This window comes from Drosophila mojavensis, unplaced genomic scaffold (genome assembly GCF_018153725.1).
Source record: "Drosophila mojavensis isolate 15081-1352.22 unplaced genomic scaffold, ASM1815372v1 contig_80, whole genome shotgun sequence".
Lineage (NCBI taxonomy): Eukaryota > Metazoa > Arthropoda > Insecta > Diptera > Drosophilidae > Drosophila > Drosophila mojavensis.
This window is the reverse complement of record NW_025318906.1, coordinates 2,911,987-2,924,093: the sequence shown is the minus strand read 5'-3', so window position 1 is coordinate 2,924,093 and position 12,107 is coordinate 2,911,987. Positions and strand designations below refer to the sequence as shown.

The 12,107-nt window shown below is 36.2% G+C and overlaps 2 protein-coding genes across 6 annotated transcripts in view; one reads left to right on the top strand and one right to left on the bottom strand.

Moving 5' to 3' along the window:
* The window catches only part of LOC6578551 (alpha-amylase A), a 28,277-nt gene extending 26,711 nt beyond the window's left edge, over positions 1–1,566 (bottom strand). Inside the window, exon 1 of the mRNA XM_002004425.4 lies at positions 1,497–1,566. The gene's annotated coding sequence lies outside the window, so the exon portion shown is untranslated. The remainder of the gene's footprint in view (positions 1–1,496) is intronic.
* Positions 1,567–1,990: 424 nt separating this feature from the next.
* Positions 1,991–11,681, top strand: LOC6578550 (zinc transporter 2). Of its 5 annotated transcripts, none has more exons than XM_015163222.3 (11): positions 1,991–2,198; positions 4,805–5,535; positions 7,091–7,228; positions 7,394–7,556; positions 7,899–8,052; positions 8,793–8,996; positions 10,650–10,755; positions 10,859–11,028; positions 11,132–11,202; positions 11,279–11,384; positions 11,440–11,681. In XM_015163222.3, exons 2-11 carry the CDS (start codon positions 5,152–5,154, stop codon positions 11,513–11,515), a joined length of 1,572 nt encoding a protein of 523 aa, XP_015018708.1. In that variant the 5' UTR covers positions 1,991–2,198; positions 4,805–5,151; the 3' UTR covers positions 11,516–11,681. The 5 variants fall into 5 exon arrangements, with proteins under 5 accessions (XP_015018708.1, XP_032585591.1, XP_002004460.2 ...); XM_002004424.4 differs by lacking the exon at positions 1,991–2,198 and adding an exon at positions 2,245–3,336; XM_044010512.1 differs by lacking the exon at positions 1,991–2,198 and adding an exon at positions 2,249–3,336 and having other exon boundaries at positions 11,279–11,681.
* Positions 11,682–12,107: the final 426 nt, after the last annotated feature.

Sequence of the window (12,107 nt, the reverse complement as noted above, 5' to 3'; positions counted from 1 at the left end):
CATCCTGGCTACTTAGAGCCATTTTCAACTAACGCAATTGCCTGTCTGTAACCTAAGACGCATTTTAAGCATGCTCGCCCTCTCGCTCTCTCTCTCTCTCTCTCTCCATCCATCTATCTATCTCTATCGACATCTATATCCATGTCTGTTTAAACTGTGTGTATCTTATTAATTGAAATCTTATCGTTCTGTAACATGGCCAGCAGCGTGAAGCGCTTGCGGTAAATAGCTTCATTTATGGCTTAGAGAAACATTGCAAGAAATTCGATTCATGAAATTGGCCAATAAAAATATCTATTTCATGGCTCCAAAGGAGAAGAGGGGGGAGGTGGATGAAAACGTTTTACAACACTTACTTAAAAGTGAAAAAATATGAGACAGATCTCTCGGTGTGAGTGAAGGACAAGCGAGAATTATTTTCGATAAATATAAGAAAAATATTGCAGTATCCCTAAGTGGGATAATGTGTATGTGGAGATAGATAGAGAAATATATACATACATATGCATAAATATGTATTCAGTTCGTATTAAGTACTCAACTGCTGTGAGCTCAGATAAGAAAGCTATAAAGCACAAGAATGCATCACTGCATTCAAGAGAATTGCATAGAGAGGCGATATATATTTAACGGTATTTGATGAAGCAAGCGGGAGACAAAACTGTAAAAGAATAAGAATCCAAGGGAAAAAAATTAAGGAATTGAAAAAAGCCATAGAAAACGAAAGAGTTGGAGATAGAAAGAAAAATATAGAGGAAGAGAATTGAAGATAGATATGGAGTTAAAAACTATATAAAGAGGAACGAAGTCTGCTTTATGTTTTGGAGAGAATAAGCTAGAGAGCCACAAAAATATTTAATTTACATAAATTGATTCACTTTAGTTGTTTAATCAGACATATTTCCTACTACCCATATACATATTTATATTTTAAGCGCAAGAATTATGGTATATGTATGAATAATATTTCAGGCTGCTTATATATGTACATATATAATGCGGGAGCATATTAATACATTTGGATATACTTTTTACATACTAAAATACTATATCTGTATATATATACTGTATATATATGTATCTGTATATATATATCTGTATATATATACTATATACATATGTATTGCTCTGTTAAATTACGCGTTGGTTTCAATTCCTCGTATCAGTATTTTACAAAAATTAATTTTTTACGTAATACGTACATACAAATATTCTGATATTAAATAGTATAAGTAAGCCAACAGTTGTAAATACTTCAGTACTTTAAAGACTCAACACATACATACACACTTACATCTGAATTGCAAAAATAACAAATGTATATTTATATATGTATGTACAGTTTATTTATTTATTTTTTATATGTATGTATGTATTTACGTATCTACATATGGATGTTTATACTTGCACATTCCTTGCTGTGTCCCATTTGATAATGAAAGCATTTGTACATTTCAATGCAATGGATCATGAATAATGCGTGAGTATTTATTTACCTTTCGATAATTATATACGCACGAAACCAACAACAATAATAGAACAAGACAAAACTAAACAAAAATACAAATGTCGCCTGCAAGGTGTCTCGGCGAACTGATCTTCATTCACAGAGCAGACCGTCCTCAACAAATTGAGTGAGTGAGAGCGCAAAAGCACTCAAATGGAAAATGGAAGCAATCGCACTCAGTTGCCTAAAGATGAGAGCGTGTGAGAGGATGCCAATAGCAATCAGCGCCAGCTGCGAGATGATATATTAACACTAGCATACATACGTACATACTTACAAGCATTTGTCACGCTCAGTTATTTGTAGTAGCTGCCGGCGCACTCGCACTCGCGCTCGCATTGTCGCTCTTCTTCTGCTGCACACACTCGCACTCATTCTCTCGCGCTCGCTCGCTCACTCGCTCGCTTGCTCACGCTTTGTTTTTACACTCGCGCCGCTTGGCTGTCGTCGCGTCGTTTGGTCTGTGGCTTTGACGCCGCTGCCGTTAGTTGAAGTTCATGCGTCGCTGGCGACGAGCGCGTCTGCGTCTGCAACGGTGACACAAACAAAAGCGCTAAAACAGAAAAGGAAAAACAAATACAATAAAAATACCCACGCCTCGCTAACGATCTTGACAAAAGCAAAAATACTTTAAACGTAAAATATTGCAAAAAATAAAAAATTTAATAGAAATATTAACGGAAATTTAAAGGTAGTTCAATCGCTCAATAAATGAATAAAAAAACATATAAACATTGATTTTATAACCATTGCATTACTTACCTTGGTGAATATAACACTATAAATAAAATGCCATTAAAATCGCATTTCCTAGAAAAAAACACACACACACAAAAACAAATTATAATGAATGGACCTACAACAACACGTCATTAACGTTGTAAACACGCAGCGAAACTGTCGGAAGGAAGGGAACGAGAGCGGGACTGGGATATGAAAAACTTTGACAATGCTAAAGCTTTGTGCAAAAGAAACAGCAATCACGTGAAAGGTGCGAATTGAAAAGGGACGCAGACAACTTAATTTACATGTTTGCTTTATCGCTGATTCTGATAACGGCTTAATCGTGCCTCAACTCTCGCGTAAGCTCGCTCTCTTCGGGCTGCACTTGCCAACGCGCGTGCCCTCTCTCGCTCTATCAGTCTCCGTCTCGTGTTCTCGTTCGACCGGCTTCACGTGCGCCGGTTCAAGTGCAGCTTCTAAACACAAATAATAACAGTTACAAGACCAACAACAACAACAACAACAGCTACACCGGCTGCAGCAGCTGGTGCAAACTAGTTCGATAATATATCGAAAAAGCCGCTCATCAGCAAAAACAAAGAGCAACAACAAAAACCTGTTGCGAAGGTCAATGAACAGGCAAAACACAAAACGCAATTGCAATGCACAGTTACTGTTGTTGTATTTATGTATAAATTAATTAGTATATTTGTAGAAAACGCCAACAAGTTTTAATTGCTTAAAATTTGAAATTCTTCTCGTTGCCTAAGTTAAAGTAAATAAAATAGCCAAATTTAGCTATAAATCGAAAAGAAAAGACGTCACAAGAAGACGCATGCAATGCAGCCATAAATAAACTGTTATTAATGGAAATCACATGAAAACAAAATTGAAATGAAATCACAACAAACACACAGACACAAAGGAAGCCACGCTGTCAACAATAAATTCTTTTCAAATCACTTTTCTAGTAGCTGGAACTAGCTAAGTGTTCCGGGGAGCTGTTAGGGGTAGTTCCACAACAACAAGCAACAACAATAACAACAAAAGTGTGCCAAGCGCACGTACATTTTATCAATGCTCAGCGGGCATTAGCGGTCCCAACGGTATCTATGTATATATATATATATTTAGTATATATGTAGGTATATAAATAATACTCAAGTTTTTGCTGAAGTGTATTTGATGTTTACATTCAATATATTGAAGCTCTTGCTACAAATTTAATTTACTCACAAGTATATTCACATATATATCTAATATTTAGTCTTATCGGCATTTTATCTAATCTGAAAACAAAATGACTCAAAAACTGATTGAAGTGGTCAGAAAAGTCGAAAAATTGTGTCACATCGAGTGCTAATTGCTGTTCACTAGTTGCCAGCGCTGCTTTAGCATGTGTTTTGTCTCCGTCTCTCACTCGCTCTCGCCCTCTCTCTGTTTGACTGTGTGACAAGTTAATCATAGCCCCGACAGCATGGGAATTGTAATGTAATGCTTATCTTCAACACGAAGCGCCCAAATATAAAGGCAAGCGACACACAATAAATATGCGAATGAGAGTGCAAAGCAAACGAAAAGATAAAACAACAACAATGTGGAAATGAAAACATAGGCGAAGCACTTAAGACATGTAAACGACATAACGTTTTCGGCCAAGATAATAGGGCAAAGAACCCCAAATGCGATTGAGATACAATTATGAATAGTTAAAAGAGTCGACTAAAGTTCAACTAAGATTCATAGCGTATAAACGGGCATATACGCATTCCTATATTATGTTTAGCGTTCTTATGATTATGATTAGATTATGATTATGATTATATTATATTAAAAATAATTCATATTAATGTGCGTCTACAGCCCCACAATTTTATAGGGTATTAATATTCTTGACTTTGCTAAGCTCATGACTTTGCGTAGTTTCTTTAATCTAAAGTGCATTTGTATACTATATACTAGATTATTTATAGCCTTCAAAGATTTTGCTCCTATAATTTATGTTTTTTTTAGATCTGCCGATTATAATTTCTATAGCCCAAATATTTCATGCTCAAATGGCTTTTTCTTTGAGTACGTAAGATTTTAAGCAAATGGCATTAGTTTAATTTCATTAAAAGCCAGCTGAGCATATGCTTTGTATTTATGCGCTGTACGGCAAATGGTAGTGGGGTATATTAGTTTGTTTGATGAGTAGGGTATATAAGGTATATATACCTTAAGTAAACCTTACCCTACTATTGCCTAAATATACTCTCTCACCCTACTCTATATACTATATTTCTTATCTACATCTTATGCTAGAGTATCTGGCAGTGTTTATCCTCCACCTGCCATTCACTTAATGTATTCTAAAATAGCTCTCGTGAACCGGAAGGGCATTCATAAACAAAGTAATCACACTCCGTATACTTGTATATGAAATGAAATGAAATGTGAAATAAAAAACCGAGTAAACACAATATAAGTGAACATAAATACACGCACATATACATACCAGACATCTGCACACACACATATAGAAACTTCTTTAAACTCAAGCAAAAATATATACTTGAATCATTTTTGCAACAGAAAATTATATATTAAAAGACACGCAGACACGCCGGAGACGGGCTGGAGTACGGCTAATGAAGCGCTCGCCGGGCGAACGACAACAGCAACAACGACACTAATGACGATGATAATAATGATGACAATAATGATGCGAATGATGACAAAACATGGTTGGAGAATGACAAGCGCCCACTAATTATGATAAATGCAATGTAGATAATAAGCAAAATCCCAAAGAACCAACAGCTCGAAGCAAGTAAATCACACACACACACGCACGCATACACACACACACTGCACAAGGAACTCCCGCGTGGAAACAAGAAAATAAGAAAGAGGCAGAAGCAGAAGCAGAAGCGCCAACAATGTCAAAATATCAAAAACTTGACAACGCGTTGGCACCCACAATGCACGATGACGATTACGATGAGAGTTTTTCACTCTATGGGGATGATAAGCAGCATCAACAGCAGCAGCAGCAGCAGCATACCAATCCTAGCAGCAATCATATAAGACTGAATAACAGCACTCACATGCCAAATGGTAATCCCAAATATCACTATAACTCCTCCCCCAACAACAACAACAACAACAGCAGCAGCAGCAATGGGAATGGGAGTGGCAATGGCAATCTGGATCCAATGAGAGGCAGCAGAGCCGAAGCCTTGGATCTGGAGGAGCACACGTGGGAGGTGCCATTGCTGCGCAGCGGCGGCGGCAGCAGCAGCAACAATAGTCACATTAATTTGGTAAGTTGAGTTAATAAAATAATGATAAAAGGTTAATGAACTTGAAATGAGAGCATTAGGATGATGCATAATATTCATGAGTATAGGTAACAGCAATACGATATACTTATTTAATAGAATACCAAAAAGTAAGATAATTTTGGAGTCCTTTACTTATATCTACGTACTCTAACCTATAAGTTTTTGTCGAGCTCGATATGATATATTCTTATTTAAGACAACGATCTAAGTCGATCTGCACTAGTTTACCTGTTGAGCGCAACTATTTCATTAATACATTAATATTTTTATTTATCCATATTAAATATTAGAAGCCAGAGATGGATATAAACGCTTCATAATTATTATGAATATTATTCTATTATTATTAATTTATTATTATTAATTATTCTACATTTATTTGTTATTATTTATTAATATTAATATCAATACAATTAAGTAATTTTATATTCTTTTTATTCGTTTTCCTTATACATTTTAATATTTATTAAGTAATTATAATTTTTATTGTTCACGTTACCTTTCAAAATAATTATTAAGGTATTTAAAAATAAATTTCCTATCTCTTAGAACATTACCTCAAGAATATTTGAAGGCAAATTGAAAGAAATATTTAACTAAAATTAACAAAATACTTTTCACACAATTTTGTCACTTCAATTCTAAGGTATAGCTTTTCGAGCACCGTAAAGATAACATCTGTGCCATAAACAAAAGAATATTGTAAATAAATTACACATACGCCGCGTTTGCCCAACTTCAAGGTGAAGCACTATCCAATGCAAAGTAATCTATTTGTAGAAGTATTGGTGTTGCCAACTGATGGACTGACGAGTTACCTATGATTGTTATCAATATCGTAAATTTGTTTGGTATCGTAAATGATTTCTATCTGCGATAAGATCAAATGAAAGAGTTTGCCCCAGCTGCAAATTAACTTTTTAGCTATTTATGCAGAATTCATTTGACTATTCTATTATCCATTAATAATATACATATAATGCATATCGTAAATCCTACGATAATGCACCATACTCTTTACTTTAGATAAATAATTTTATTATTCCATTTACTGATTGTTCATTTTGCCACAGAGAAGGAGGAGTAACGCTGCCCTTCTATACCTCATATTTATTTACATTCATCTTAAAACTCTACATAACCTCAATTGCTAGCTGAAAGCCAAGTACAGTTGCTACACTGCACTGCAAAGTGCACGTCGCTGATTTATGAACCCTTAACAGTGTCCTTAAGTGGCAACAACTTAAGGCATGCCCTTTAATTTTATCTCTCAATACATATAGCCCACAATATATAGTATAAGAGTTATATAGTGTTATACTTAAATATCCATAAGCTCTCCATAACCTCAAATTGTTCAATTAAAGCACTTATTACGCTCGGCTCTCGACGCTCGCCCCTCGACTGCATTGCACTCCATTTATATGCAAACACACTCACACACACATGCACACCCATTTGTGTGTGTGTGCGTGTGTGTGTGTTTATATAGGCTGGCATATTTATAAGGCAATTATTACCGTTATGTTTGCAGCAGCTGGATACGAGCATCGACACTTTTGTCGCCTGTCGCAGCGCTCAGCCGGGCTTTGGCGCGAACCTTAAAAGCAAATCGGCGCAGGAGGCGAAATTTAAAATTCTGCTTGCAATTTCGCTCTGTTGCATATTCATGGTGAGCAAACGCACACATACACACACACTATAAACACACACACACACATATATATAACTTATATATGCTTGATTTAATTAAGATAAATTCCGCGCTCTACATACACTTGGTCTACATATTTACCTATGTATATATGTATATCTATCTCTATATATACTTGATTAGATTATTGAATTCCTTGGCGGCTATATAGCCGGAAGTCTGGCCATTATGGCCGATGCGGCGCATTTGGCATCTGATTGCATTAGTTTCGTCATCGGCCTGGTCGCCATTTGGCTGGGCGCCCGACCGCCAGATGCACGCATGTCCTTCGGTTACAAACGTTTTGGTAAGTATACCAATTATGGTCTCGACACTATGCTAATGAGTGTACAGTGAGAGAGAGAGAGACGGAGAGAGAGAGAGAGAGAGATAGAGCCACAGTTGACAGACATAACCACTTACAATGCCACATGCACACACACATGCACACACACACACTCATACATTCATCTGCTCGCTTTGGTCATGTAATTGCATTTATGCCAAGCACACGTTCACATGTCTCTCTATTATTTGCCATGCAACCCACACACACACTCACTCACCTGTACACACACACGCACTCACACTCATTCACCTGCTGTGGCTATCAGTCGCTTATCCCGATTTTCTCTATTTTTCATTGCAGAGGTCGTCGGCGCCTTGATCTCCATCCTGGGCATTTGGCTGCTGACGGCAATGCTCGTCATTGTTGCCATCGAACGCATTTGGTCGCTGCAGTTCGAGCTAGATGTTAATGTCATGATGTGGATATCGGCCATTGGCATTGTCATCAATGTTGTGTGAGTAGAAGATAAATTTGTATTTATGCATACACATAGAGAAAAAGGTAAGGGTAAGGGTGAGGAAAACTGACCGAATTAGAGCCAACAGTTTTTGTATAAATTTTATATTTCTTTTTAAATAATTTAAATATAAATACATTTTATTGAAGTTTTTTTTTTTATTTAAATATTAAACAAAATAATATTTACATAAGTTAAAGTTTCCCTAAAGATATTATTTATTTTTGAAGAATATAAAAATAAATAGAACTTTGATTTTAAGGATGTGAAATTTTACCAGTGAAGTTATCATATACACTTGTATATATAAATGATGTAGTATAAAAAATAAAATAAAATAAAAATAAAAAAATTAAATAAAATAAAAAACAAATTTTTTCACATTTAAAAATAGAATTAAAATAAAATAAATAAATATTTGTACAACTAAAAAGAAGATGAAATTCCCTCAAATATTTAAAAATGTTCAATTCAAAACTCAATTAACTATTTCGATTATAAATCGGAATTTATCATGCGATTCTAGCCAAACTTGAAGTATTCCTTAGATTTCTAACAATTATCCTTTGATATATATTTTATGCTCATAAAAGGTGTTTTTTGATAATTTGAATTTTAATGAATTTGAGCAAATTTTGGAATTTTTGTAATATCGCAATTTGTCACGCTTGAAATAATTTCGCATGCTTTTAATTAAATATAAATATGAAATGTTTTCTTTCTTCTCCTGCCCGCAGCATGATGTTCGTATTGCATGGCTCCTGGTTTATGGGGCCCAGTGGCCATGGCCACAGTCACAGTCACGGTCACAGTCACAATCACAATCACAATCACAGTCACAGTCACGGTGATGGGCATGGGCGTGAAACCATTGGAAGCCCCAGCGAGGACGCGCATAATGTTGTCATGGCAAATGGCTTAAAGTCAATCCAGCCCAATGGGTAGGTGTGTTGGCCAAAAGGGTTGATTTTTAATGTAATATATACACAATATATACCGTAAAATGCATACATACAGGCATAAATACATGTGTGTGTGTGTGTGTGTGTGTGCATATATGTGGAACAATGTTATTGATTCAAATGGCCAGCTGCAATTTTGTGGCTTGCGGTTGAAACTCTTATGAATTTGTTGTCAAACAGCGGCAAAATTAGTAAATTATAAAAGTGTGGGGCATACACGACTGCGAGATGTGCTGTAAAGTGTGAAGATAACTATAAGAGGACCATTGTGAAGCAATTTAAGCTTAGGATATTAAGAACAGAGTAGAGTCAAAAGAAGGGCAGGGTAAGCTAGATTAAAGGAAAGACAGGAGTCAAAAAGAGAGAGACCAAAGATGAGTAGAGAGAACTAGCGAAGTATAAGAGCGGAGAAGTATTGAAGAGTATCGAGTCCGGGAGATCACAGTTAAGTATAATATAGAAAGTAGCAAATGTGAGAACGGAATGGGTAGTGCACAAAGAGGAAATGTAGAGCAAATTAAGGCTTATATGAAATGAGTAGAGTTGGGAAGTTTAGAATACAAAAGTATAGATAGTAGGGTTGTAAAGTGAGGAGTATATAGTATTTTATAAGATGGGAAAATATGGTATTTGATAATAGAGTATTTTAGGGTAGGGGAGAGTCGGATAAAGTAGAGTATAGTAGTGCAGAGCAAAGTAGTGTAAAGTAGATCAGAGTAGAGTATAGTGTATAGTATATAATGTAGTATAGAGTAGAGCTGAGGTAACTAGAGTAAAGAAGTATAGATTAGAGTAGAGTTTTAACTAAAATAAATTAAATTAGAGTAGTGTAGAGTTCACAAGATTAGATCAGTATAGAGTTGAGTAAATTAGAGTAGTGAAAGATGGAGTAAAATAGACTGAAACATACTAGACTTGAGTAGAGTACTGTCAGAGTACGCAGAGCAAAAGTATAGTATTATACGGTATACTAACTATAAAGAGAGAGAGAAAGGGAAATTAAAGTGTAATGAAGGAAGGTAAAAAAAAGAATGAACCAGATAACGATAGGTTGCAAGAAGTAGAAGAAGTAGAAACTTAAACTTAAACTGAAGAAGAGTGATTTGTGTACGGCTTTAGAAACATCTCATCTCTTGCTCTCCACCTTGCCGCCCTCTGTCTCTGTCTGCCCCTACCAAAAGATCTCACACTCCATTTACAATTGCTGCACTTGAGATTTAGTGGCGCATTAACATTGAATTATTTTCGAATTTTCACACAATTACCTTCTCGACAGGCAGCCGCCAAATATACAGGGTATAGCGTAACCACAACAACAATTGACTCAACAATAACAACAGCAATAAGTAGCAGCAGCAGCAGCAGCAGCTGCTGTTGTTGTTGTTGTTGTCTGCAGGCAATTGTTTGTTTGATTACGTGTAATTGGAATTTAATTTAGTTGCATGGCCCACAGACCAGGGAGAGCGAGAGGGAGAGCGAGAGCTGCATTAGCTATGCTTGATTTGCAGTTATTAATTTGTGCAGCGAGATGCCTCAAGTTAATATTTGTTTTATACTTATATACAACATACATACGTGCATGTATTTGTGTGTGTGTGTTTATAATGCAATCTTCCTGCTTAATCCGCATAGGTCGAGCGAACGCAATCTTAACCTGCGAGCCGCAATGATTCATGTGATTGGGGATCTGGTGCAGAGCATCGGCGTCTTTCTGGCGGCCATACTAATCAAATTCTATGTGAGTTGAGTTCATCGAAGAGGTCTAGACATCAATTAAAAATGAGCATACAATAAACAACAACAACAACAACGTAAATAATTTATTTATGCTTGGTATGCAGCCGGGCGCCAAGTTCGTGGATCCATTGTGTACGCTGCTCTTCTCGATAATTGTGATTATGACCACAGTGCAGCTGTTCCGTGAGTCTGTCGGCGTCCTCTTGGATGCGGTGCCGCGGAATGTGTGCCTGGCGACGCTGCAGCACGAGCTGTGCGGCATTGAGGGTGTCAAGTGAGTGACAGTCGAGGTCATTGAACTCGCTTAAATTATAAATTATAATTTATCTTCTCTTGCTCCCTCTCCCTCTTCCTCTCTCTCTTTCTCACAACAACAGATCGGTACATCATGTGAATGTCTGGCAGCATACGAGCGACTACAATGTGCTGATGGCTCATCTGGTTGTGGGTAAGCCTTAGCCAGCGCATAAAATATATATCCATATCAAGTGCATATCGTCATCTTATCTTATCTCTCGTTTCAGATGGGCTAAGCGACCCGAATGTTGTGGTGGAGCTGGCCACCCAACTGGCCTGTGGCAGCAGATACAATATCAAACATGCGACCATACAAATCGAACGTTTGACTGAGTAATTCAATTGCGCAATTAGCCATAGCTTAATTACGTCTTATCATAACCCCTAGAAATATGTTAGACAACAACAGCAATTTATATACGAAACGACCAAAAAGGCGTCTGGCGCGGCAACAATTCATGTGATCCTATTGAGAGATAACTAGAAATCGTATTCAGGTCTCTTCAATTGTTTTTTTTTTTTATTAATGCTGTAGATAAATGTTATTTCTAGATTGTACAACAAAAGAAAAAGCACAAATGCACATTAAGTATACGTAATAAATATAAAATTTAGCTTTTAATATATTAAGTATACGTAATAAAAAAAAGCCTTTATAAATTGTTATATATCATTATGATCTTTTTTTTTTTATGATGAATTGCCAACGCCTACGCAATCTTAATTACTTATCAAGCGCCTGCTGCTGCGCCATGAAAATAATTTGAATTTCAATTAGCTGCAGACAATGTAAACATTTTTAGTTGTATAACATTTTGCAGAATTTATTGTAACACGAGTCAAGTTGGACATATATATACCTCACTCTCTCCTTCTCTCTCTCTCTGTGTGCGCTCAAATTAATTAGAATTTGCTGCATCAGCAAACGCAAATTTTGTCGGCTGCTTAGCAAAAAAAAAAAGAAAAGAAAGAAAAACTCTCGCTGTAATAATTGATGTCTTTATCTTTGCTTCTTATTTTAATTAGCAAGCGAGCACCACTCGACGCCACTCTGCA

What these genes read in the sequence shown, in the direction of transcription:
- LOC6578550 (XM_015163222.3), top strand. Translation starts at nt 5,152, where the DNA reads ATGTCAAAATATCAAAAACTTGACAACGCGTTGGCACCCACAATGCAC. An exon ending in CTTCGGTTACAAACGTTTTG is followed by an intron (nt 7,557 to 7,898) that starts GTAAGTATACCA and finishes TTTTCATTGCAG; the next exon opens with AGGTCGTCGGCGCCTTGATC. An exon ending in AAGTCAATCCAGCCCAATGG is followed by an intron (nt 8,997 to 10,649) that starts GTAGGTGTGTTG and finishes TAATCCGCATAG; the next exon opens with GTCGAGCGAACGCAATCTTA.